We start from the raw sequence: 23,243 nt of genomic DNA on the forward strand, positions 1-23,243 counted from the left end.
GAACCCACCCCAGCCCGGCTGCAGAATTCCCTGGCTACTCGCACTCTGCACAGGCTCAGAGGCAACCTCGCTGGTCATATGTTCAAGGCTGGGGAGTGTGGGAGTGGAGTCTGCGAAAGGGACTGTGAACATAAACAGTCTGGGTGTTTGCCTTCACATCAATGCGCTCGTGTGGTACTTGCTCCTGCCTGGCTTGGCGGGTGGCGCTCTGCTCGCGCTGCCTTTCTGGGATCCACATGGGCTGGGCAGGCATGGCAGATCGAGCTGTGGCGGCGGCGGGAGGGGGTGAGGGCTGCACTCCAGCACCAGCGGCAAGTAACGGGGGTGGGCGGGGAAAGACAGCGGGAGGGTGGTTGTTCCATCTCTCCCCTTCCCATCCAGAATTATAACATAAGATATACAAAACCTTGACATTTTAAAGGTTTTTATCTTTGCCTATCGGATGGAGGCCATTAGGCTAAAAAGGAGGACATGTCCTCCTTTTCCTGACATCTGGCAACTCTAGGTAGGAGATGAGAAAGAGGAGGTGGGAGGTTTCAAAAAAGATCACAGGTAGACAGAAAATTACATTGGACTTGTTTTTTTTTTGGTCCAGTACCATAAAAAAGCATGTTGCTTAATTGTGGGTATGCCTTTCCATGTCATTGTTACCCATGATTAGCAATATGATTTTTAATTTTTTTATACCACATATCCTATAATTCTCCATTCTGGGGGTTCTTCCTGACAGACCCGTAGCTACAGAAACCTTAAATTTTGGCTCACCTGGACAAAAAACTAAGCTGGGAGTCCTTTGAGACCTGGTAAAGGCCTAGCTCTGCCCTACTTTGCTGTTCAGAAAGGAAGCGGTATCAGTGCAGTCGTATGTATTTATCCAGCCCAGCCCATCACTCTGCATAGTCTTTGTAACAAATGCCCATGTCACTCATGTCACTCATAGCTGGAGCTCATTTGCATGAGCCTATGAGAGGACTGGAGGGGCGGGATATTCAGTCAGTTAGTCAGTGAGTTAGAGGAGAGTGGGAGGTGTGAAGGAGAGAGGTTGATGAGCAAGGAGAGATAGATAGAGAAATAGAGATAACTGATGTTAATAAAGATAAACTGGGTAAAGTGAATAAATAAAGCAAATGGTGATTGAATGTGTAACAAAATATATGAGGTTTCAATGATTTTGATTCTAAAGAATGATTAAAGAACATCTGTGATTCAGATTCAACCTAATATCTTTTAATAAACAAGTTCTGTTGGCAGCAAGTGTCTGATTGAAGTCTTTTACAGTGTGGATAGGAGAAATCCACTGGTGGCAGCAAAGGAAAGAGAGAATGTCACCAGAGTGAACCCTTGGTTTGGGGGAAACAAGCAGGGGACACTTGGTGATCTTCAAAAGTCGTGACCAGCGGCGGGATATGAATAGGGTCCAGTAAAGCCAAAGTAAAAGGGAATTTTTCTAAGTCAAATGTACCTATTACACTGGGGTCCCAACTTACGAACTTAATGCGTATTGGAAGGTGGTTTTTAGGTTGAAAAGTTCTTAGGTCGTATCTGCATTTCTCATAGGAATGCATTGAAAACCATTTAATCTGTATCTGCTCTTTTCCGTCCATAGAAACTAATGGGAAGCTGCTATTCCGCTTTCTGCCACTAGAGGGGGATATTTTTCTTTTTTTTTTCCCCTTAGGTTCAGGAAATGAGGAGGAAGGCAGGGAACAGTTTGCAAAGCACTTTAGAAATCTTTTTTTTCAACGAAGCCAATTTTAAATCATGTTTTAAAGCATGTTGTGCTGATTTTTTCAGCACAAAGACACACAGGCAGGCTTTTTAGGTGCTGAGCAAGTCTCCCTAAGCCTTTTCAGAGCCAGCCCATCAGCTGATAGGAGGGGAGAGGAGGGTGCAGGAGCGGGGGGGGGGGGATCACAAAATGGCTGCCAGGCTCCCTTCTGGGTGTCGGCTTTTAGCTGTTTCCTGCTCTTTTTCCTGATGTTTGGGGGCTACCAAGGCCTGGTAAGTGGCTTTCTTTTATTTATTTTTAAGTTTCTGACCCTTTTTCCCCCTCCAGAAGCCTCTAAGGGGAGGGGGCACATTTTTCCTGTACGTAACTCGAGGGAAGTTCGTATGTCGAGTCCTTATTTCCCCTATAGGGCGGATTCGTAAGTTGAATTGTTCGCAAGTAGGGTCATTCGTAAGTCGAGACCCCACTGTAGTCAGAAAGAGGTCTGTCATGAAGGAGTGGATGACTCGCTAGAGCTTTTGTGGAAAACCTTAGTGGTGGGGCTCCTGAACGCAGATCTTGGGGGGACTAAGATAGGAAAAGACTCTGAAGGAAAAATTCTGTTTGAGGTTACCTCAAGATTTGGAAGACCAGTGGGCTAGCTTTGAATCCAAGCTCCAAGAGTTAAGGGAGCGCTGGGGGACAAAAGCAGAAGCCAGAGTCAGAAACAGATCTGAGGTGACAGGAACAAGCACAGGCTTGGGGAAAAATCTGAAATAGTTTTGTTTCTGGAGGCAAGAAGATAGAGTGTCTCAGACCAAAGAACAGTGTGGCTGAGGGGTGTGTGTGTGTGTGTGTGTGTGTGCGTGCGTGCGTGCGTGCGTGCGTGTGCGCGCGCGTGTGTGTGCGCGTGTGTGCGCGCACACCAAAAATAACAGTGTAGCAATCCTGGCTGCTGAGGGAGAGCTACAGAGTAACTCAGAAAGGAAAAAGTATTTTAAACAGAGGCTTGGCTATCTCACTGCAAAATAAACCAGCTTATCCGATTAAATACAAATACATATGCCTCCTAAAAGAAGTAAAAAGGTAGTAATGGAGGTAACTGATCCTCAAGATTTGCCTCATGAAGTGGAGGGAAACAGAGTCCCTGTGGAAATATCTGTAGAACAGGAGGAGACTCATGAAGGTGCCTCAGGAAGAGAAGCTCCCAAGAGTTTGAAAAATGGAGGGTACTACAAGAATTTAAATTGAAGGAATTAGAAATTAGAAAAAAAGCCAGGGCTGAGAAGCTAGTCATGAAAAACCAATTAGAATTGGAAAACAGACAAATTAAGACAAGGGGAAATGGAGTTTCAATTACAAATGATACAATTGGAATTAACTTCTCTGAATAACAATAACAAGAGCAATGTTGAGGGAAATTTCTCCAAAAATAGATCTAAAGAAATTTCCCCAATATAGAAAAGGTGACTGCTCAGATTCATTTCTCATTTCCTTGGAGCGAGCTTGCTGGGACTTTAATGTGAGAGAGGAAGAACAAATGATTGTGCTAAGATTTCAAATAGGTGGGGATTTAGCTGACTTCTATTCACACATGCCCCTACATCAAGCCAGAGATTTTGAGACTTAATGGTTTATTCGAGGTATGGAATCAATGCAGAACACCTGTGACAAAAATTTCATGCCCTGACCAAAAAGCCTGATGAATCGTATTCCCAATTAGGGGCAAAATTAGTTCAATACTTGGAGAAATGGATGGAGCGGGAGAATGTCATGTCTCTAGAACAAGAAAAATGTAATAGGGCTGGAGCAATTTTATTCTGTTCTAGCTGGTGATTTAAGATACTTAGTGAGAGACAAAAAGCCTAAAATTGAGACAATTTCTATTAAAGGGATTGGAGCTGAAAGAGTGGAGTTGCCATTGGCAAAAATTCCCATAAAATATAAAGGGTGGACAGAAGATTGGACAGTGGCCATATCTGAGCAAATTCCTGTCCCATGTTTAATAGGCCTGGATTTATCAGAGCATGTACAGAGTGTTTTTGTAACAACTTGTTCCCAGGGAAGGCCAGTTGAAGACACTGAAGAAAACATTGGGAATTCTGAAATAATAGAAAAGAATGAAACAGCTGATCTAGTCACTATGAAGAATCCTAGTAATCTATCTTTCATAAAAGAACAAAAAGAAGACCCTACCTTAAGTGAATGCTTTGGACAAGCTAAGGAAGGGCCCCTGACCCCTGAAAGATACTGTGTGAAGGAATACATATTGTACAGAGAGGTTCTAATGAATCCTATGAGGGGAGGGGAGAGCATTCTCAGACAATTGGTAGTACTCTTCAAATACAGAGAAAGAATTTTATAAAATGGACATAAAGATGCATCTGCTGCTCATTTAGGAATCTCACATACCAAGAAAAGGATTGCTCAAAACGTTTACTGGCCTGGGATGGGGAAGCAAGTCAAGTTATATTGTCAAAGCTGTAACACATGCCAAAGGCAGGGTACTGGGAATGAGAAGACCAAGGCTAAGATGTTTCCACTACCAGTCATCTCAACCCCATTTCAGCGAATAGGCCTAGACATAGTGGGACTCCTACCTAAAGTTACCAGGCGGGGGAATAGATTCATTTTATCCATAATTGATTATGCCACAATATACCCAGAAGCTGTTCCTTTGCAGAATATGGAAACAGAGACAGTGGCAGATGCACTATTAAATTATATGTGTTGCATGGGCTTCACTTCCGAAATAGTTACCGATTTGGGGACCTCATTTACATCCAAATTAATGAAAAGGTTGTGGCAAGTCTGTGGCATCACTCACATCACACCATACCCTTACCATTCCCAGACAAATGGATTGGTTGAGAAATTTAATGGGACCCTAATGTAGGAAGTATTTAGTGACAAGTATCTTAGTTTAGAGCTCCATCTTGTGGCTATTAAGGGGTACATCAGTGGTGCTTAGCCTAACATGAATGATTCAAGCACATACCACTGAAAATCCAAATGACTGGGACCATAAATTGCAACCATTATTGTATGCTTATCTGTACCCCAGGAAAGTACAGGATTTAGTCCTCTCGAACTATTATTTGGAAGAAAAGCCCAGGAACCCCTAGATCTACTCCGGCAAAACTAGGAGGAACATCGAAGGGAGGATGCTGAGTCAGTGGTCCAATATATAGATGCACTGATGAACTCCTTGCAGCAGTCTCTTGAGTTAGCAGCAGAAAACTTAAAGAGCCATCAAGGAAAGCAAAAACAAGAGGGCCAGGGAAAGAGCATTTAATTCTGGAGACAAAGTGCTAATGTTGAAAACTATTAAAGGAAATAAACTCCAATTTGCTTTGGCAGGTCCATTTAGAGTGGTCTCTAAAATGAGTGATGTGAATTATGTAATTCAGGAGGAGGAAGAAGTAGGCAGAAGGGTTGTGCAGGAAAACATGATTAAACCATATTATAGTAAGGAAAATTATGTTTGGTATGTCATCAAAGAAACGCCCAAGGAAAAACCTGAATTTTGTCATTGGGAAGGAAGGGGTGTACTCCAGTATAACCCTGAGGAAGTCAAAATTACCCTTACTCTAGCACCTGAACAACAACAAGAAGCCAGAGCTTTATTGCTAAAAATATAAGCACGTCTTTTCTAATAAGCCTGGTGTAGCCAAGGGTGTAGGGCATAAAACAAAGACTTGAGGAGGACACAAAATCCACCTAGAGACAGTATTACAAAGACTAAATGAAGCTGGGATGACAGTAAAAGCCTGAATTAAAATACTTAAGCCATGTAGTAGGGGGAGGTATAATCAAACCCCTTGAATCTAAAATAGAGGCTATCAATAACTGGCCCAGGCCGATGTCCAAGAAAAATAAAGATATCTCCTAGGGTTAGCCGGCTATTATCGTTGCTTTGTACCCAATTTCAGTGAGATAGCCGCCCCTTTATCTGATTTAATTCACAAAAGAAAGGCTGAGAAGATCCAATGGACAGTCGACTGCGAGGAGGCCTTTAGCAAGTTGAAGATGGCATTGACTACTGGTCCTGTCCTGAGAGCCCCAGACTTCCAGAGAGAGTTCACAGTCTTCACAGATGCATCCAACATCAGGTTGGGAGCTGTGCTGAGCCAGGCAGATGACGACGGAAACCATCATCCTGTAACCTACCTCAGCAAGAAATTGCAGGCGGACGAGAGGCATATGTCCACGATTGAGTGGGAGTGCCTAGCCATCGTCTGGGCATTGCAGAAACAGGCCATACATATGGGGATGACATTTTGTACTTTGCGCCGATCATTCCCCACTTCTGTGGCTGAGAACTATCCGGGCCAATAATGACAAACTGATGAGATGGGCCCTACTTTTGCAGGACTTTGATTTTGAGATTCGGAACGTGAAGGGAACCCAGAATGTAGTGGCTGACGCGTTATCTCGGAGACCAGAGGACTGATGGATGGAGGAGAGAAAAAAATGTGAAATGTAGTGGTATATAATCTGTTCTGTTCATGCATAAGTTTGAGATGTAATTAAAAATGTAATGTGTTGAATTAATGGTAAGTAGTAATAAATGTAACAGTGATGTGATTTGTATTAATGTAATTGTAATTAATGCAAATATTTATTATTGTAATGACTGGCAGCGAAGGAAAGAGAGAACGTCACCAGAGTGAACCCTTGGTTTGGGGAAAACAAGCAGGGGACACTGGGTGAACGTCCAATCCCCCATCTTAATTTTTGGATCATTAGAGGTGTCAAGGAACAGGTTCCTTACTGGGCACCCTATTTCTTAGGTCTGTGTGAATTTTGCAACAAAATAGGACTTGGTGAGACTAACTTATCCAATAACTCTGGATGAGGGTTAATTTTGTTGTAGCCTAAACAATAAAGTGTTGTGAGGCTCTTTGAAGTAAAGATATTCAGATATGCCCCTGAGATTAAGGGAGCTTTTCACCTCAGGGCTCTCTTGCAGGCTTTCCACAGTTGTGTAGCAGCAGCATCAGAAAGCCAGCAGAGGAACTATTTTCTAGTTATTATAATTTTTCCATAGGGCAGGGCTGGGGACGCTGTCACCTTCCTGATCTTGAATTGCCAGTTGTGTTGTCCTCATTATTGTCCAAGTCAGTGGGGACTGAAAAGTCATTGAGCCCCATGACAGCTGGACGACCACATCATCTCCAACTCCTCTGTAACAGGCAGAAGGGCAACAGGTGAATCTTTTCCAGTCCTTCTATGGCTGTGGAGGGAATATGACTTCCAGTTCCTGCTTCCCATGGAGGTAAAGGAACATGAACCTTGTGAGGAAAAAAGTGGCAAGCCAGTCTTTAGTATTACAGTGATGCCCCGCAAGACGATGATAATGCGTTCCATTGAAATCGCTGTTTAGGGAAATCATCGTCTTGCGAAAAGTGTTTCCCCATTGGAATGCATTCAAACCCATTTAATGTGTTCCAATGGGGAAAATATTTGTCGTTGTGCAAAGATCGCCCATGGGTAAGCCATTTTAAATCATTGTCTTCCGAAGCATCGGTGCCGAAAACACCCTAGGGAAGCCATTTTGCGGAGCTGCCGATCAGCTGTTAGAATCATCCTCTTGCTAAGCATCAGTCCTGGAAAAAAAGCGTCTTCCAAAGCACGGACCAAAACATCGTATAGCGAAATTCCCCTATAGGAAGCACTGTTTTGCAAAAGCAATGGTGGTCACAAAACCTTGTCGTCATGTGGATTCGTCATTTTGCGCGGTCATAGTCTTGCGAGGTACCACTGCACTTTGTAGGTTTTAGGCCTTGACATGGAAACAGCTTCGGCTTCTAAGCTATCTCCATGTAAGCCTTTAATGACACCGCAAGCCTGTTTTTTACACAATTATAGTTAAGGGGAGCTAGACCCTGAAGGTGAGTCTTAGAAAAAAAGTTTAACTTTTGTCTTTTGATTAGTCGCTCTTATTCAAAATGCATAGAATGGATAAATAGTAAGTAGGTAGAAAAAGGGTACTTGAAAAGTAATTTGGGAGAAAGACAGCCCCGCAATACTCACCTGTGCCAACTAATAAGAGGGGACTAATGCAGTAAACCACAAAACAGCCCATGCAACTACATTCTAATCAGGAAATGAATATTGCACAAAATAGAAAGGTTACTTACCTGTAACCATAGTTCTTCAAGTGGTCCTCTGTGAATCCACACAATTGGGCTTAGACTGCACCTGCGCAGGACTTCTCGGAATATTTTAGAGCTTAAAATGTGATTAATAGTACATTGCCCCGTGGCACACATACCCCGCCCGCCCATAGTACCTTATTTTTGAAATGTCCACCGCTGTCAAGGTTCTGACCCTAATAAAGCTCAAGAACCATGTGATGGACAGCAGGGAGGATGGGCGGGATGTGTGGATTCACAGAGGACCACTTGAAGAACTACGGTTACAGGTAAGTAACCTTTCTTTCTTCTTCGTGGCCTCTGTGAATACACACAATTGGGTGACTAGCAAGCTCACTTACCGGAAGAAGGGCCATCATGCCAACAATGAAGTCAGCACAGCCTGTCCAAAACTTGCTTCCTTTCTGGCCCTGAGATCCAGATGGTAGTGCGTCACAAAGGTGGATGGTGTGGACCAGGTGGCTGATCGGCAAATGTCCAAAGCATCAATGCCAAACAACAAGGTAATTGAAATAGCCATAGCTCTCGTAGAGTGTGCCTCTGGTGGAACTTTGCCAGCCAGTTCATAGGGCAAAGTGACAGCAGACACAATCCATCTAGAAATGGTCTGTGAAGAGGCTTCTTTTACGTGGGTCATGGAAGCATATAAATAATCTAGAAAAAGTGCGGAAGTCTTTAGTCCTGGACATGTAGAACGAATGAAGCCAGGGAATAAAGTCTATGGCCCAAAATGTCCAGTTTCTGTCCTTCCCTGTTGGTAGGTATGCCCTTTGGTTTCCAGCTCGAGATTAGTTTGATTGTACAATTATTGAAATGGGTGCCTGATGCTTAGTAAGGAAATCAATGTCATTCCCATGTTTTCTGTAATGGTTTTCCACCTGTCTAGGAATCTGCAGGGATGTAGATGGTTGATTCCACAATTCGTTAATGAGATCCAACATTGCTGGAATGAATGCCAAAGTTGATGGGGGGGGGATGATTTATCCTGATTAATATCACCGAAGACAATATCTTGTTTGGGAGGAGGAGGTTCCTCTATGTCCAGTTCAAGTGATTTAGCCATTCAAAGAATCATTTGAGAATACGAGGTGAAATCCTCAGATGGAGGAGGATGGAGGTCAGCCACATCTGAATCGGGAGTAGGTATGTTAGATGGAGATTCCTCTGAAGCCTCTGAAGGTAAGCCTTGCTCCGACACCGACGAAACAGAAGAACCCCTCACAACAGAAAAAGTAGGAGAAAGTGGTACAGTAGATGGTGTCTTCTTGATACCTGGGCTGGGGCTCAAGGGGATGATGCCGAAGCACCCTCTTTAGTCGGGTGATGGACCTGTGAGGGTGCTGCTTGATGGGTAGATCGAGAGTACGAAGTATCCTGATGAGAGACAGAGGAGGCAGGCCAGTATCGAAGGTGCGTGGGATCTCTTCGATGTGTGGACTATCTGTTGAGAACCGTCCTGGTGTGAAACGTGGCTCTTAAGGAATTACACCGAAATATGGAAAAGGGAAAAACAGGAAGGTGGCCCTCAGTGTTGGAAAGCATGTCTATACCTAACTTCTGGAATTGCAAAGGGGCATGTCTTATATATTAAAAAAGAGAATTAAACTAAAATAAGGGAGCACTAATCAGGGTAAAGGCATAATATGGTGTTGTTATTTTTTAAGGTAAATTGAAGCTAGATATAAGGTTGGGGTAAACAAATAATACATAATGAACATGCATTAGATAATATTATTATAGATAGGATAGAAAATATAGAGATAGAAATGGCTAAACAACTATACAAAGAAAATCTGTATAAGATTTATTTATTTATTTATTTATTTTATTTATATCCCGCCTATCTAGTCAATTAAGACCACTCTAGGCGGCTTACAACAAGATGCTCTCGTCGTTTAGTCGTGCCCGACTCTTCGTGACCCCATGGACCAGAGCACGGCAGGCCCTCCTATCTTCCACTGCCTCCCGTACTTGTGTCAATTTCATGTTGGTTGCTTCGCAGACACTGTCCAGCCATCTCATCCTCTGTCGTCCCCTTCTCCTCTTGCCTTCACACTTTCCTAACATCAAGGTCTTTTCCAGGGAGTCTTCTCTTTTCATGAGATGGCCAAAGTATTGGAGCCTCAGCTTCAGGATCTGTCCTTCCAGTGAACACTCAGGACTGATTTCCTTTAGAATTGATAGGTTTGTTCTCCTTGCAGTCCAGGGGACTCTCAAGAGCCTCCTCCAGCACCACAATTCAAAGGCATCAATTCTTCGGCGGTCTGCTTTCTTTATGGTCCAGCTCTCACTTCCGTACATCACTACAGGAAAAACCATAGCTTTGACTATTCGGACCTTTGTTGGCAAGGTGATGTCTCTGCTTTTTAAGATGCTGTCAAGGTTTGTCATCGCTTTCCTCCCAAGAAGCAGGCGTCTTTTAATTTCGTGGCTGCTGTCTCCATCTGCAGTGATCATGGAGTCCAAGAAAGTAAAGTCTGACACTGCCTCCATATCTTCCCCTTCAATTTCCCAGGAGGTGATGGGACCAGTGGCCATGATCTTAGTCTTTTTGATATTGAGCTTCAGACCGTTTTTTGCACTCTCCTCTTTCACCCTCATGAAGAGGTTCTTTAATTCCTCCTCACTTTCTGCCATCAGAGTGGTATCATCTGCATATCGGAGGTTGTTAATATTTCTTCTGGCAATCTTAATTCCAGTTTGGGATTCCTCCAGTCCAGCCTTCCGCATGATGTATTCTGCATATAGGTTAAATAAGCCGGGGGACAATATACAGCCTTGTCGTACTCCTTTCCCAATTTTGAACCAATCAGTTGTTCCATGTCCAGTTCTAACTGTTGCTTCCTGTCCCACATATAGGTTTCTCAAGAGACAGATAATGTGGTCAGGCACTCCCATTTCTTTAAGGACTTGCCATAGTTTGCTGTGGTCCACACAGTCAAAAGCTTTTGCATAGTCAATGAAGCAGAAGTAAATATTTTTCTGGAACTCTCTGGCTTTCTCCATAATCCAGCACATGTTAGCAATTTGGTCTCGAGTTCCTCTGGCCCTTCAGAATCCAGCTTGTACTTCTGGGAGTTCTCGGTCCACATACTGCTGAAGCCTACCTTGGAGGATTTTGACTATAACCTTGCTAGCGTGTGAAATGAGTGCAATTGTACGGTAGTTGGAGCATTCTTTGGCACTGCCTTTCTTTGGGATTGGGATGTAGACTGATCTTTTCCAATCCTCTGGCCACTGTTGAGTTTTCCAAACTTGGTGGCATATTGAATGTAGCACCTTAACAGCATCATCTTTAAGATTTTAAATAATTCAACTGGAATGTCATCGCCTCCACTGGCCTTGTTGTTAGCCAGGCTTTCTAAGGCCCACTTGACTTCACTCTCCAGCATGTCTGGCTCAGGTCAGGAACTATATTGTCTGGGTTGTCTGGGATATCCAAATCTTTCTGATATAATTCCTCTTTGTATTCTTGCCACCTCTTCTTGATGTCTTCTGCTTCTGTTAGGCCCCTCCCATTTTTGTCCTTTATCATGTTCATGCTCTAGATAATATATAATATGTGTTAAGAACTTACTCAGTTATCATTGGTATAAATTGCAGTTTGTTGGTTAAATTACCTCAAATTATATAGATCTGGAACTGGAATGACTTTTATTAAGTATGTTATTAGAGGATTTTGAAAACATTGTATACTATGAGAGTAATATGATAATAGCCAATGCGGTATACTAAAATGCATACATGAATAATTTGAATGATCGGAAGATGTGTGGAATTTGGGGGGACAATTGAGAAGACACCAAGACACACAAAAAACAAATAATTGTAAGCAACACATGTAACACAATGTTTGATAAGCATTGACCAAATGTAGATAAATTGAAAAACCAATAAAATGTATTTTTTAAAAAAGAATATGTTGCTCTTAAGTACAAGCATGGTATCCCGTTCCCATGTGAGTCTGTGTGAAATGGGAATTCAACGTTCAAGCCCCTTTCATGGAAGCCAGTGATTGTCTGGGGACAAAGTGTCCCTCTTTTCTAATTTGGGAGAAATCAGGCTGAGATCAAGGGATTTGCCCAGGGCTGCCAAGTGAGCCTGTGGAAGAGGTGTTACCCATAGGGTTAACAGCAATGATTTCTCAGCATGTTAAGGGATGGCTGTTCTAGCATTCCACTCTGGCAGATGTTTATGTTTTCTTGGCCTTGGTGGCGCCCTGGATATATGTGCCATCCTTCAGGAGCAATGGGGCTGTTTATTTGAGGCAATTAAATTAAAAAAAACACATTATATATAATTTGCTGAGTGTGCGTACCCACAGCTAAAGTGCCCTGGCTCAAGGGCTTTGCTAGCAGGTGATTCAGGAATGCCTGCAGTGGCACAGTGTCAGGAAAAGGAAAAACTATGGGAAAGGAGTCTGATCTGCTATTGGGAATGGGTGAAGGGGGATTTTGCATCCTCTCAAAGGCGTGGGGACTTTGGACCATGGAGGAAGGATGTAGACAGGCAGTAGACAGGCGGGTCTGCTCAGGGAAACACAAGGGATGTCTGGTGAAGTTTCATGCCCATTAAAAGGAGCAGAGCTTGGAAAGGGGACTGTTTCGTGCAACACCTTGCAATTTCTCACAGTCCCCATGATCCATGACCATGCTTGGTGAGGGATTCTGGGTGTTTTAGTCCAAAGGTGTAACTTCTCCAGGGAGGGGAAAAGAGGCACTAACTTTAAGGGCAATAAAATGTAGAATTGGCTGAATGAATGGCAAATGGCAAGCAAAGGATGGAGTGAGGCCTCTGAGAACTCTTTTCAGGCCCCAATTTGGAAGAAATAGCTCTCTGCCGATGAGGAGAAGGGAGGCAGAGGATGCAGGAGTGGGTCAGATAAGGTGATGGGAGGGGGAGGAAATGGGTGATAGGTAGTTGTAGTATAAGTGGGATGATGGGGAGAAGGCAGCTGACTAGAGATACTGAAGCACAGAGAAAGGGCAATGGTCTGACACTGCAGGGGGAGAGACAGGGCATTTCCTCTCCACCAGTAGCTCATATTCAGGTACCAGTGGACCCTCTACTTACGGAATTAATCCGTATTGGAACGGTGGCTGCAAGTCGAAAAGTCTGTAGGTCGAATCTCCATTGACCTACAATCCATTGAAAACCGATTAATCCCATAACTGGCAGTTTTTATTCTATTTTTGTTCCATTTTGGTTAATTTCTGGTCTGTAGGTCGATTCTCCGGCTGCAAGTCGAATCTAAATTTTGCTGCCAGAGAAGTCTGTAACTCGAAAAGTCTGTAAGTCGAGCCGTATGTAAGTCGAGGGTCCACTGTACCTAAACAAGGTAACTCAACTACATTGGGTGCTACTTCATGGAAGTCATCATAGGCAGCTGTTTCTGGGAGTGCCCATCACTTGCCAAGGTGCCCTAACTTTCTAGCCACAACTCTTCTTTCTGCAGAAATACTCAGCCCCTGCATTTATTTCTGAAAGAAATCCGGACGCAAAATTTACCAGGCAGCTGCCCAAGAACAGAGGAATGTGAAAAATAAAATAAGACAAATACAAGATTTAAAAATATGCCCTGAGACCTCCAGCCATGCAAACTGTGTGAGGAACCCCTGTGCAGTCAGCCGCCAGCGCTGCCTTACCTCCCACCTAATTTGCTCACACAACATGAACAATGTTACTCACCAAGGTAATCTTGGTAGCAGTAAGAACAATGCTTAAGTAAACAACCAACCAACCAACCAACAAAAGAATGAGAAAGTCTAGCTTATGAGGGAGAAGTGAGGCAAGGGAAGCCTCAAGATGAACATGGGGAGGCTGTGCAGAACATGGGGAGGCTGCAAGCCAGAGCAGGCCCCACATGGAAAAGATGGAGGGAGGCTGCCCGTCGTGTGGGCTCGTGGGGCGCTGGGCTCAGGCGCGGGAGGAGATGGAGTGCTGCGGGCATGCCATCAGGGGCAGGTATGGTGCGAAAAGGAGTTGAGCACCGTCTCCCCCCCTCCCGTTCACCCCCCATGGCTTGCTGTCCATGAGCATCACCTCCATGCACTGCACTACTCCCCTCCCCCCCGGCTGGCCTCACCCTCGCTCTGGCCCCTCCATCCTCCTCTTCCTGTGGCCCCCCACAGACATTGGGCCCTGGGCAGATGCCCGCTTTGCCCTCTGAATGATGTGGCCCTGGACCCACCCGCCACCTGCATTTTAACACTAGCTATATCTTTCTCTGTATGCATGATTCCAATTTCTGTAGTTAATAAAACTCAACATTATGCATTGTTAAGCACCAATTATTCGTTCCAGAGTTTTGATTACATTCAACCCGTCTTTCTGCTACAAACATTTTAATTTAAATGTGGGTGGGGAGGGAAGGGAAAGCTTCTTTATCCCATTTACAGCCCGCACTTTTGAGTTTTATTTTAATTATTTGATCCCATTCGAGAGATAAACATGCACAACACTGCAGTCTTTAAATTTAGTCTTGAAATATAGTCACTCCCATTGGAGGTAATTGGCTTGCTTCTGAATAAGCAGAAAAGTGCACCTTATAGAAATAAAATACTTTTCTTCATATCACCTGTTTTCTGAACTGACGTGAAAAGCAAAAGCACCAGCACTGTTCAATTTTTAAAGTTAACACTATCGAGTGGAGTGATTCACACTAAACACAACGGTATATATATCTAACAAAGAAAATACAACCCAGTCCAAGAAATGCTATGCCGTGTTTTTTAGGTGAAGCAAGTCTCAGAATTACTCAAGTGCGGACCTCGATTTTACTCGTTTGCTCAGAAAGCATGACGAATGTTCTGGTAGGACAACTTCAGGAAGCGTTTACTACTCGAGAGTAATCCCCTCTTCAAGTCAGCGGGAGTTGCGTCGGAATAAATACGCATCAGAGAAAGCTGAAGCAGCACAAGGGGCACCACAGGGCTCAAAGTCTTCCAGGGACTTCCAGTACTCAAAAGTGTAATCCTGGCCCTCTCTAGGACTACCTTCCCCAGCATGCCGCGTGAAAGGAGGTGTGGCCGATGGGTTTAAAAACCCACATGTTGCGGCTTCTGCCTCCAAAGTTCGGTTGGCAATTGGGAGAAGCAGCGACATCAGCTGGAATGGCAGGGCAGCTGCGGTACCCGTGCAAGACATCACCTGGAGTGGCGGAGAGGCTGCGCTACGCGGGCAAGGTCGTCTGCGTGACGGGCGGCACCAGAGGCATTGGCGAAGCGATCGTGAGAGTGTTCGGTGAGGGCAGTCGGGGGAGGGAGATCGGGGAGGGGAGATCGGTGAGAGCTGCTGCCAAGCAGGTGCCCGGGCTCCATCGAACTCTTAAAAGAGTTCCCCAGTCCAGATACATTGTGGTGAAGAGAGAATGATGAAGTTGGAGGTGGGGAGGGGAAGGGGGAGAGGAGTTCTGTACGTGTTCAGAGGCAATTCCTCACCGTCGTGGAAGTTTTCTTCCCCAGTCCAGAGGTAGTTTGTGGTGGGGAGATCGGGACGGAGTTAAAGGATGAGGAGATGTGTTCTGTAGGTGCTCCGAGGCTCTCTTTTTAGAGAGTGCGTTGCTTGTTCTTGAGGGAATATGTGGTCTTCCAGATGTTGCCAGACTACACACCCCATCATTCCCTCTCAATATAGAAATTGCTGGCCAAGACCTGAGGCACCTGGTTGAGGGAGGCAGGTGTAAAACCTGACTGGGTGAGAGGGACTGGTTGTCTTATTTGCTGTAATGCCAATATGTGATCTGAACCTCTGGCCTCTGTCTTGCATTCACTTTCTCCTTCCAACATCAACTTTCTTTCCCAGTTCACGAAGGAGCCAAAGTGGTCTTCTGTGCACAGGAATGTGAACGTAAGTCTGAAACATTTTCTCCCCCTTTCTCCCACCTTCTTGTTTTGATTTTTGTTCCAAATAAATAAGGCTGCTTGAGCTGAAGATAATTTGAGACTCTGATATCCAGGAAGCAAGGAAAGCCTGAAGAACAGTGAGCAGGATAGGTGTAGGTCTAGAAAGGTAAATGTGTGGCCTTAAATCTTAGGAAGTACAGTCTCTGCCATCCAGGACTATTGGTTGTGATGGTGGGAACTGGTCATCTCGTTTACTGGTTTATCTTTCCTAGTGTAGACAGAGGAAAGCAGGAATAAGTGAGTAATTTATTTCTAAAAGTGGCATTCAACTGACAGGTTCAACTTAGTAAAAAGGTGCCGTGATGCAGAAACCTCACCTGCTGAATTTCTGTCTTCTGTACCCCTCTGAAATGACCACAGAAACCCTTTGCCAACATGCAGTAGTAGCTGAGTTTCCACATTGCCCATTGATTTCAAAAGCAGTTCTCGTGCTCTAATTTAAGTGGCATTGGCTTCCGATTCCCAGCATTCTCCTTTAGATTACTTTGCATGTAAATCTTTTCTTTTCCATTTGCTCCCATCTATTATCAGTTCAGAGTCCTGACTCTAGATGGAACTGTTTAGCTGTGGATTTCACTGTATTTACCTGGATAGGAACGTTGACCCCCAGATGAGAGTAACTGGAGGCGAAATGATGTAAAGTTGAATGGAACTGAATCAATCAATTAATTTTTATGCAACGAATAGCTTTCTGAACTCTCTCCCCAACCCAATATAGTTTGGCTCAATCGTTGAGTCTACCATGGCTTGTGTGTTCAGATGGGAATTTTGAGAACTGGCACTCTCATCTTTATGTTTCCATCACCATTTTACAGATACACTAGCTCACTGGTTCTTAACCTTGGGTTACTCAGTTTTGGACTGCAACTCCCAGAAGCCTTCACCACCAACTGTGCTGGCTGGGGTTTCTGGGAGTTGCAATTCAAAAACATCTGAGTAACAAAGGTTAAGAACCACTGCACTAGCTGACCTAAACATGTGACCGCCAGATGCTTTATATGACCATCCCATCACCCCAACCCTTGGGGTGCTGATGGTAATTGTAGTATGGATGATTTTTATCTGTAATGAAATCTGTATGTTGCAGTCTCTATATGAGGTGTTTACCTGGTTCAACAGAGTGGAAGCCATCTAACCATCAGATGTGAAGGGCAGGAGAGGTAGACCCATAAAGGGAAGGGAGAAGCAGAGAAAATGTCTTCCTTGATGTCCCCCCCCCCCAGCTACCACCCATCTCTGCCATTCTTGGAATTCTGCACTAACTCTGTTTGCAACTGCTCTGTTGTATGCCTTTGTAGGGGAAAGGGGGGAAGCCCTTCAGAGGGAACTGGAAGAGTCTGGGTGCCCTGGAGAAGCTCGTTTTGTGGTCTGCGATGTTGCCATTGAAGATGATATTAAGGTAGGCTGGAAATGTGGGAAGAGCAGGTCGGGGTGGGGGAAACTTCTTTAGATCAGCTTTTTGCTTGCTGACCCCATTCTTGAAATCCACCTTTGTTCCCTGGTTCTCCTAGTTGTCCAGGTCCTTCCAGATGTTCTGAGCTACAACACCTGTCACCTCTGTCCATGGCACATATCTGTTGTTGCTGGGGATAATGGGAGTTGGATTCCAACACATTTAGAAGCTGCTGGGTTGGACGGAAGCTGTTTCCTTTTGCCACGCTAAAATTGCAGGAATCCTTGCATCCTCTCACCCTGCCTGAAATCTCTCTGTTTATATATTTTCTCTCTCTCTTTTGCTCACAGAATCTGATTTCCGTGACCATAAACCTGTATGGATGCCTCGATTGCCTTGTAAACAATGCTGCAATTCGTGAGTCATTTAAAAAACAATTTGGATCTGGGGAGATTCTGGGTTCCTGTGTCTTGGTTGTGGGATGTAGGAGGTTCCTTGAAGGGCAGGCCTAGGAACCCTGGAAGAAATGAAGTGTCGAGATCAGAGGTTAGTAATTAATATTTTGGCGACTAAAATTTCATAACTCCTTACCAGCATTATGGATAAGTTATACTGGCAGAGGAGAGAAACAGAGAAGAGACTCACTGAGCTGATCGCTTTCTGTATCCAGTTTGCCTGATACATATGTTGATCTGTTGTGCGTTTGTGTTGTCTGGTGAGTTTAAAGGAAAAGGTTCAATAAGGGAAAGAAGAAAAAAAGCAAGATTTATCAGCTGGTATGCAAGAATCTCGTGGACTGATCATCTTCCCTGCTATTTTGTATTTCCACTTGCCAACAGATCCCCCTTACGAAGAGACTCTCAATGTCACCAGAGAAAATTTCAGTGGTGTTTTGCGCATCAATGCTGTTGGCTATTTATCAGCAGCGAAGGTCAGTGATTCCAGTCATGAACAACAACCGAGCATGAGCATGTCAGAACTACATACCTGGCAGGGACCCAATGGATCAATGAGTCCAGCTCCTTGTCAAGGTGGCACCATGGGGGAAATCGAACCCCCAATCTCTGTCAAAGCCTCCTTTATATCATGTCAGAATGTAGATTCATGTAGCTAGTTGTACTCCACAGCAGCCTTCCTCAATTTGGCTTCCTTCAGAGCTAGGCGAGGCCACAACCACCATCATTCCCAACTGACTGGAGATGGTGGGAGTTTTTGTCCCACATAGTTGGAGGGTATTCAGGCTCAGGATAGTGGAATTATGTTGAGCAGGGCTGACTTCACGAGTGGGCAAGATGGATGGCCACCCTGGGCATTGAGCCGGGTGTGTGTGTGTGCGCCAAACTAAATAAATTAAATATACAGTAATATTAAAACCTAGTACCAAAGAACAGTACCAAAAACGCAGTAAAAGCAACAGAAATGCAACCATCCCATTTTAATAACTAACACTGCGCTCTCCTTTTGTGAGACCTCGGAGAAGCTACCAGAGATAGCTGCAGCTGTCTGCCTAAGCATAAAGCCGACCCCATTGATTGGCTAAATGGGTCAGTGGCCTAATGGGATATTGGTTAGGTTCCTATAGCAGTGTAATGAGTCTTGGTCACAGTTTCTTCATGCACTGGCGTATAGTTTCTCAATCACCTTTCCGCTCTGTGAACAGTATGCGCTGCCTCATCTCCGGAAGACAAACGGGAACATCATCAACATCTCCAGCATTGCCAATATTGTCGCAGCTAGAGACTCCATCGCTTATGTCACATCTAAGGTAATCCAGGGCACTGAAACATGGTATTAGGGGGTCTTTCTGTCCCCTTCTCTGAGTTTAAAAGTGCAGTTGCCAATACTTTTAGAACCTTCTGCTCCTGTGCCTTTAGTAGCAAACAACGATTCTTTCATACTAATGATTTATGTATATTAAGTTACACTTAAGGATCAAAAGAACAGGTCTTTCCCCCTAGTGATCTTCTAAATGCTTCCATTTTCCATACATTGTGCCTTTTTGTGTTTGTTGTTAAGATCTATGGCCGAGATTATTCAGCTAATTGCTAAAAGATGCAATGGTAAATAAGCCTTGATCTCTGAGGCCTTTTTAATTGTTTGTGAAATAGTGACAAATCGGAAGTTTGACACAACTGAGTGAAGCCAGTTGGGTGGTTGCTGTCCAGGTTTTAGTCATTCGTTCCTTCCTTCCTTTATTTTTTTAAATTTATACTCCACTGTTGTCCAAGTAAAGGGAGCCCAGGAGCTATTTACAGTGATAAACGTTGTCAAAGTAGGGGGAAGAGATTGAAAAACAATGACTGTTGTTACAGTGAGCATTAAAAAAGTATGTAAAATTGACCCCTGCTTCTGTGCTACTGATTAGAAGTCTGGTCTACAGATGAGGGGAAATGGAAGCGTTGTTTTCTGTGAGATGACTGTCCCCGTGATTTTCGGTACCACAAAACACAGGTGGGAAGAGTCATCTTTTTAGACTATGGTCCCCAGGAATACTGGAGTCAGTTTAGCCCCAGAGCAAAAGGGGAGCCAAGTGTTGTTATGTAAATGGCCTCGGAGTTTCCCTCACCCACAATTCCTATAACTTTCAGGGTGGTGTAACTGCCATGACAAAAGCGATGGCCCTCGATGAGAGCAAATGCGGAGTTCGAGTCAACTGGTAATGTTGCTGATGCTATTAATACTATGTGTAGTACCTTCCTCATAGGCTACATCTCTGGGGCCAGCTGACATTTTAGGACTCCAGAATACAATAAAATAAAATCCTCAACAAAACCTGTTCATTTTGAAAAACATATGCCGCGGGTGAATAGATCTGCTTGCTCTTTCCTGATGCCCCCCTTCTATTAAAAATCCCAATAATTTGAATTCCAGCATCTCACCTGGTAATATCTGGACTCCCATGTGGCAGAGGTTGGCAAGCGAGTCGTCTGATCCAGAGGCATTGATCCAGCGAGGCTGTGATGAATCGGTAAGTGTTGTGGTACAATGGGTATGGCCCTGTTGGATAAGGAGGGCTGCATTTACACCACCACCCCCTAAACACTGCTATGATCTGCATGATCAAAAATCTATTAGATTCAACAATCTCTAGATAGTATGCAAATCTAATCAGATTTGTGGATACCAGCCATTTTTACATATACTCTTATGTTTACTCATGGAGAAAATAAAAGTATTGTACAGTGGTGCCTCGCTTAGCAATCGCTCCGTTGAGCGATGAATTCGCATAGCGAGGGGGTCCTGGCCATCGCTGGAGCGTTCGCTCAGCGATGGCCCCTATGGCGTTTTTTCGCTGTGTGACGATCGCTAAGCGATTCGCTTAGCGATTTTCGCACAACGAAGCGGGGGAAAACAGCTGATCGGCAGTTCCAAAATGGCCGCTGCAACTTTTCCCGCCGCGCCCTCGCTTTGCGAGGGCCCGAAAATGGCCGCCCCTATGGAGAAGCTTCGCTCAACGGTAAGTTTAGGGCCCATTGGAACGCATTAAACCAAGTTTAATGCGTTTTAATGGGTTTTTTTTGTTCCGTTGAGCGATGGTTTCGCATAGCGAAGGTTAATCCGGAACGGATTAACCTCGCTATGCGAGGCACCACTGTATTTGGTTTAATGCACTTGAAGCCTCCCTAACTCTTGGAAATTTTTTCTAGCCTGTCCTCCTAGGTTCTGATCTCTCAGAAGTTTAAGGGTTAGAAACCTGCTCGTTAAATTAAACTTTAATTAAAATCTAGATAGGCTTTGGTCCTAAAGATATTTTGTCTTCAATTCTTTCTCTCTCTCTCTCTCTTCATTGCATTTGTAGCCTCTGGGGCGTTTCGGGACCCCAGAGGAGGTTGCACGGGTTGCCTTGTTCTTGGCTTCTGAGGCCACCTTTTCTACCGGAGCTGACTTTTTGGTCACTGGAGGAGCTGAGCTTGGCATGGCACCGAAGTTCATCCAAGATGCCGAAGGAGTAAAGGGGAGAAAACAGTGAAAAATTCAGGGTTGAATCCTTTCTTTGCAGAATGTTGGTTCACTGGCTGGTTGTGCTAACCCTCATCCGTTGAGATTAATAATAAAAAAATCTCTTTCTGCTGAATTGTACGATATTTATTTACCATTGGATCTCCATTACACCTCTGAAGGGAAGAAATTTAAGTTCCCACTGAGTGGGTCCGGTCTGCTGAATTGTAGCAGCGCTCCCAGCTCCTGCCTTATGGTTGAAAGAAAATTGCATGCAACTTTTTTTTGGTCTAGTACCATGGAAAAGTACCTAGTATCTGTGGGATGGTGGTGGCGCTGTGGGTGGGACGTGGTGGGGCTGCGGGCTAAACCGCAGAAGCCTTTGTGTGCTGCAGGGTCAGAAGACCAGCAGTCGTAAGATTGAATCCACGCGACGGAGTGAGCTCCCGTCGCTTGTCCAAGCTCCTGCCAACCTAGCAGTTCGAAAGCATGTAAATGCGAGTAGATAAACAGGTACCACCTCGGTGGGAAGGTAAACAGCGTTCTGTGTATAGCCACGCTGGCCATGTGAACATGGAAGATTGTCTTCGGACAAACACTGTTTCTATGGCTTGGAAACGGGGATGAGTACCACCCCCTAGAATCGAACACGACTGACTAAAATACGGTAAAGGTCAAGGTCAAGGGGAACCTTGACCTTTACCGTACCATGGAAAAGCATATTTTCTATTTATGAATATGCCAATTCCATGAATAGGAATGGGGTTTTCATTTTTTTAATACCACAAATCCCATAATTCTCCATTCTGGGCGTTCTTCCTGACATACCCACAGCTACAGAGACTGTGGCTCACCTGGACAAAAGGCCAAGCTGGGATGGCTTTGAGACCTGGCATAGGCCTAGCATGGCTCTACTTCCTTGTTCAGAAAGGAAGCTGTATCAGTGCAGCTGTATGTATTCATCCCTCTGACCTGCCCATCACTGCTGCACAGTCCTCCATCTTAATTTTTTTGTTGATCCCCATTCTTCTGGAGCAGGCTTCTCATTGGGCACCCTGTTTCTCAGTTCCGTGTGGATTCTGCAGCAAAATAGGACTCGGGGAAACTAAAATATCCCATAACTATAGGTGATGGTTAATTTGTTGGAGCCAAAACAATAAAGTGTTGTGAGGCCCTTTGAAGTGAAAAAATTCAGATCCAGAGTTTAAGGGAGGATTTAATTTCAGGGCTCTGTTGTATACTTTTCACAGTCGAGTAAGCAGCAGAAAGCCAGCAAGTGAATTTTTTTTTTCTAGTTGCAACCTTGCTCAGGAGGGCAGGGCTAGGAATGAACTGCTAACCCTATCATTATTGGCAAAGCCAGTGGGGACTGAAAGGACATTGAGCGCCATGATAGCTGGAGGGGCCTCATCATCCCCAACCCCACTGTAACAGCTGCATACCAGGCAGAAGGGCCATATGTAAATCTTTTCCATTCCTTCCATTACCGTGTACAGAACATGCCTTCCAATTCCTACCTCCCATGGAGGCAAAGTACCAAGAACCTTGTGAGCCAAAAAAAGTGGAAACCCTGTCTTTAATATTACTTTATAGGTTCCAGGCCTTGACAGCAAAAAAAACAGGTTCTGCTGCTAAGCTATCCCCATGTAAGTCTTGTATAACACCACATGCCCGTGGTTTAGGCAGTTATAGTTGAGGGGAGCTTGACTTTGAAGGTGACCATTTAAAAAACCAGAAAACTGTTTTTGTGACTTGATAAAATTTGAGTGGGGTGGAATGGGAAATTCTTAATAAAAATGGATGCCATAAACAGTGGGATGCAATGGGCAAACATCAGAACAACATTTCAGACATGAAACCTAAAAAAACCCTACTTCCATTATCGTCTTATTGCTCAAAACCCCACCAGAACTGAACACAATGGCCCAGAACAGGCACTTCCTAGTCGGATAATCACACAAAATGACTTCTGGGTGGCTAGACGAGGCAGATACAGCAAGGCACGAATTATCCTCAGGAACAACACTCTAGGCAGGAAATTGATATTGCAAAAACTAGCCCTGAATGGTGACTTCCAAGTAGGGCATCCCAACCAAATTAACCCTTCTCATTCATCTATAGGGCATGGATGCACCCGGCTC

The 23,243-nt window shown here is 44.4% G+C and overlaps 1 protein-coding gene and 1 long non-coding RNA gene across 2 annotated transcripts in view; one reads left to right on the forward strand and one right to left on the reverse strand.

Moving 5' to 3' along the window:
- Positions 1-23,243, reverse strand: part of LOC110078583 (uncharacterized) — a 301,586-nt gene that overhangs the window by 241,167 nt on the left and 37,176 nt on the right. The window lies entirely within an intron of this gene.
- Positions 14,128-21,233, forward strand: LOC140701287 (L-fucose dehydrogenase). Its single transcript, XM_072976703.2, has 9 exons — positions 14,128-15,108; positions 15,670-15,714; positions 17,069-17,169; positions 17,514-17,580; positions 18,003-18,094; positions 18,824-18,928; positions 19,752-19,819; positions 20,035-20,131; positions 20,963-21,233. Exons 1-9 carry the CDS (start codon positions 14,898-14,900, stop codon positions 21,131-21,133), a joined length of 957 nt encoding a protein of 318 aa, XP_072832804.2. The 5' UTR covers positions 14,128-14,897; the 3' UTR covers positions 21,134-21,233.

This window comes from Pogona vitticeps, chromosome 6 (genome assembly GCF_051106095.1).
Source record: "Pogona vitticeps strain Pit_001003342236 chromosome 6, PviZW2.1, whole genome shotgun sequence".
Classification (NCBI taxonomy): Eukaryota; Metazoa; Chordata; class Lepidosauria; order Squamata; family Agamidae; genus Pogona; species Pogona vitticeps.

What these genes read in the sequence shown, in the direction of transcription:
- LOC140701287 (XM_072976703.2), top strand. Translation starts at nt 14,898, where the DNA reads ATGGGTTTAAAAACCCACATGTTGCGGCTTCTGCCTCCAAAGTTCGGT. An exon ending in AGCGATCGTGAGAGTGTTCG is followed by an intron (nt 15,109 to 15,669) that starts GTGAGGGCAGTC and finishes TTTCTTTCCCAG; the next exon opens with TTCACGAAGGAGCCAAAGTG. An exon ending in TCGCTTATGTCACATCTAAG is followed by an intron (nt 18,929 to 19,751) that starts GTAATCCAGGGC and finishes TATAACTTTCAG; the next exon opens with GGTGGTGTAACTGCCATGAC.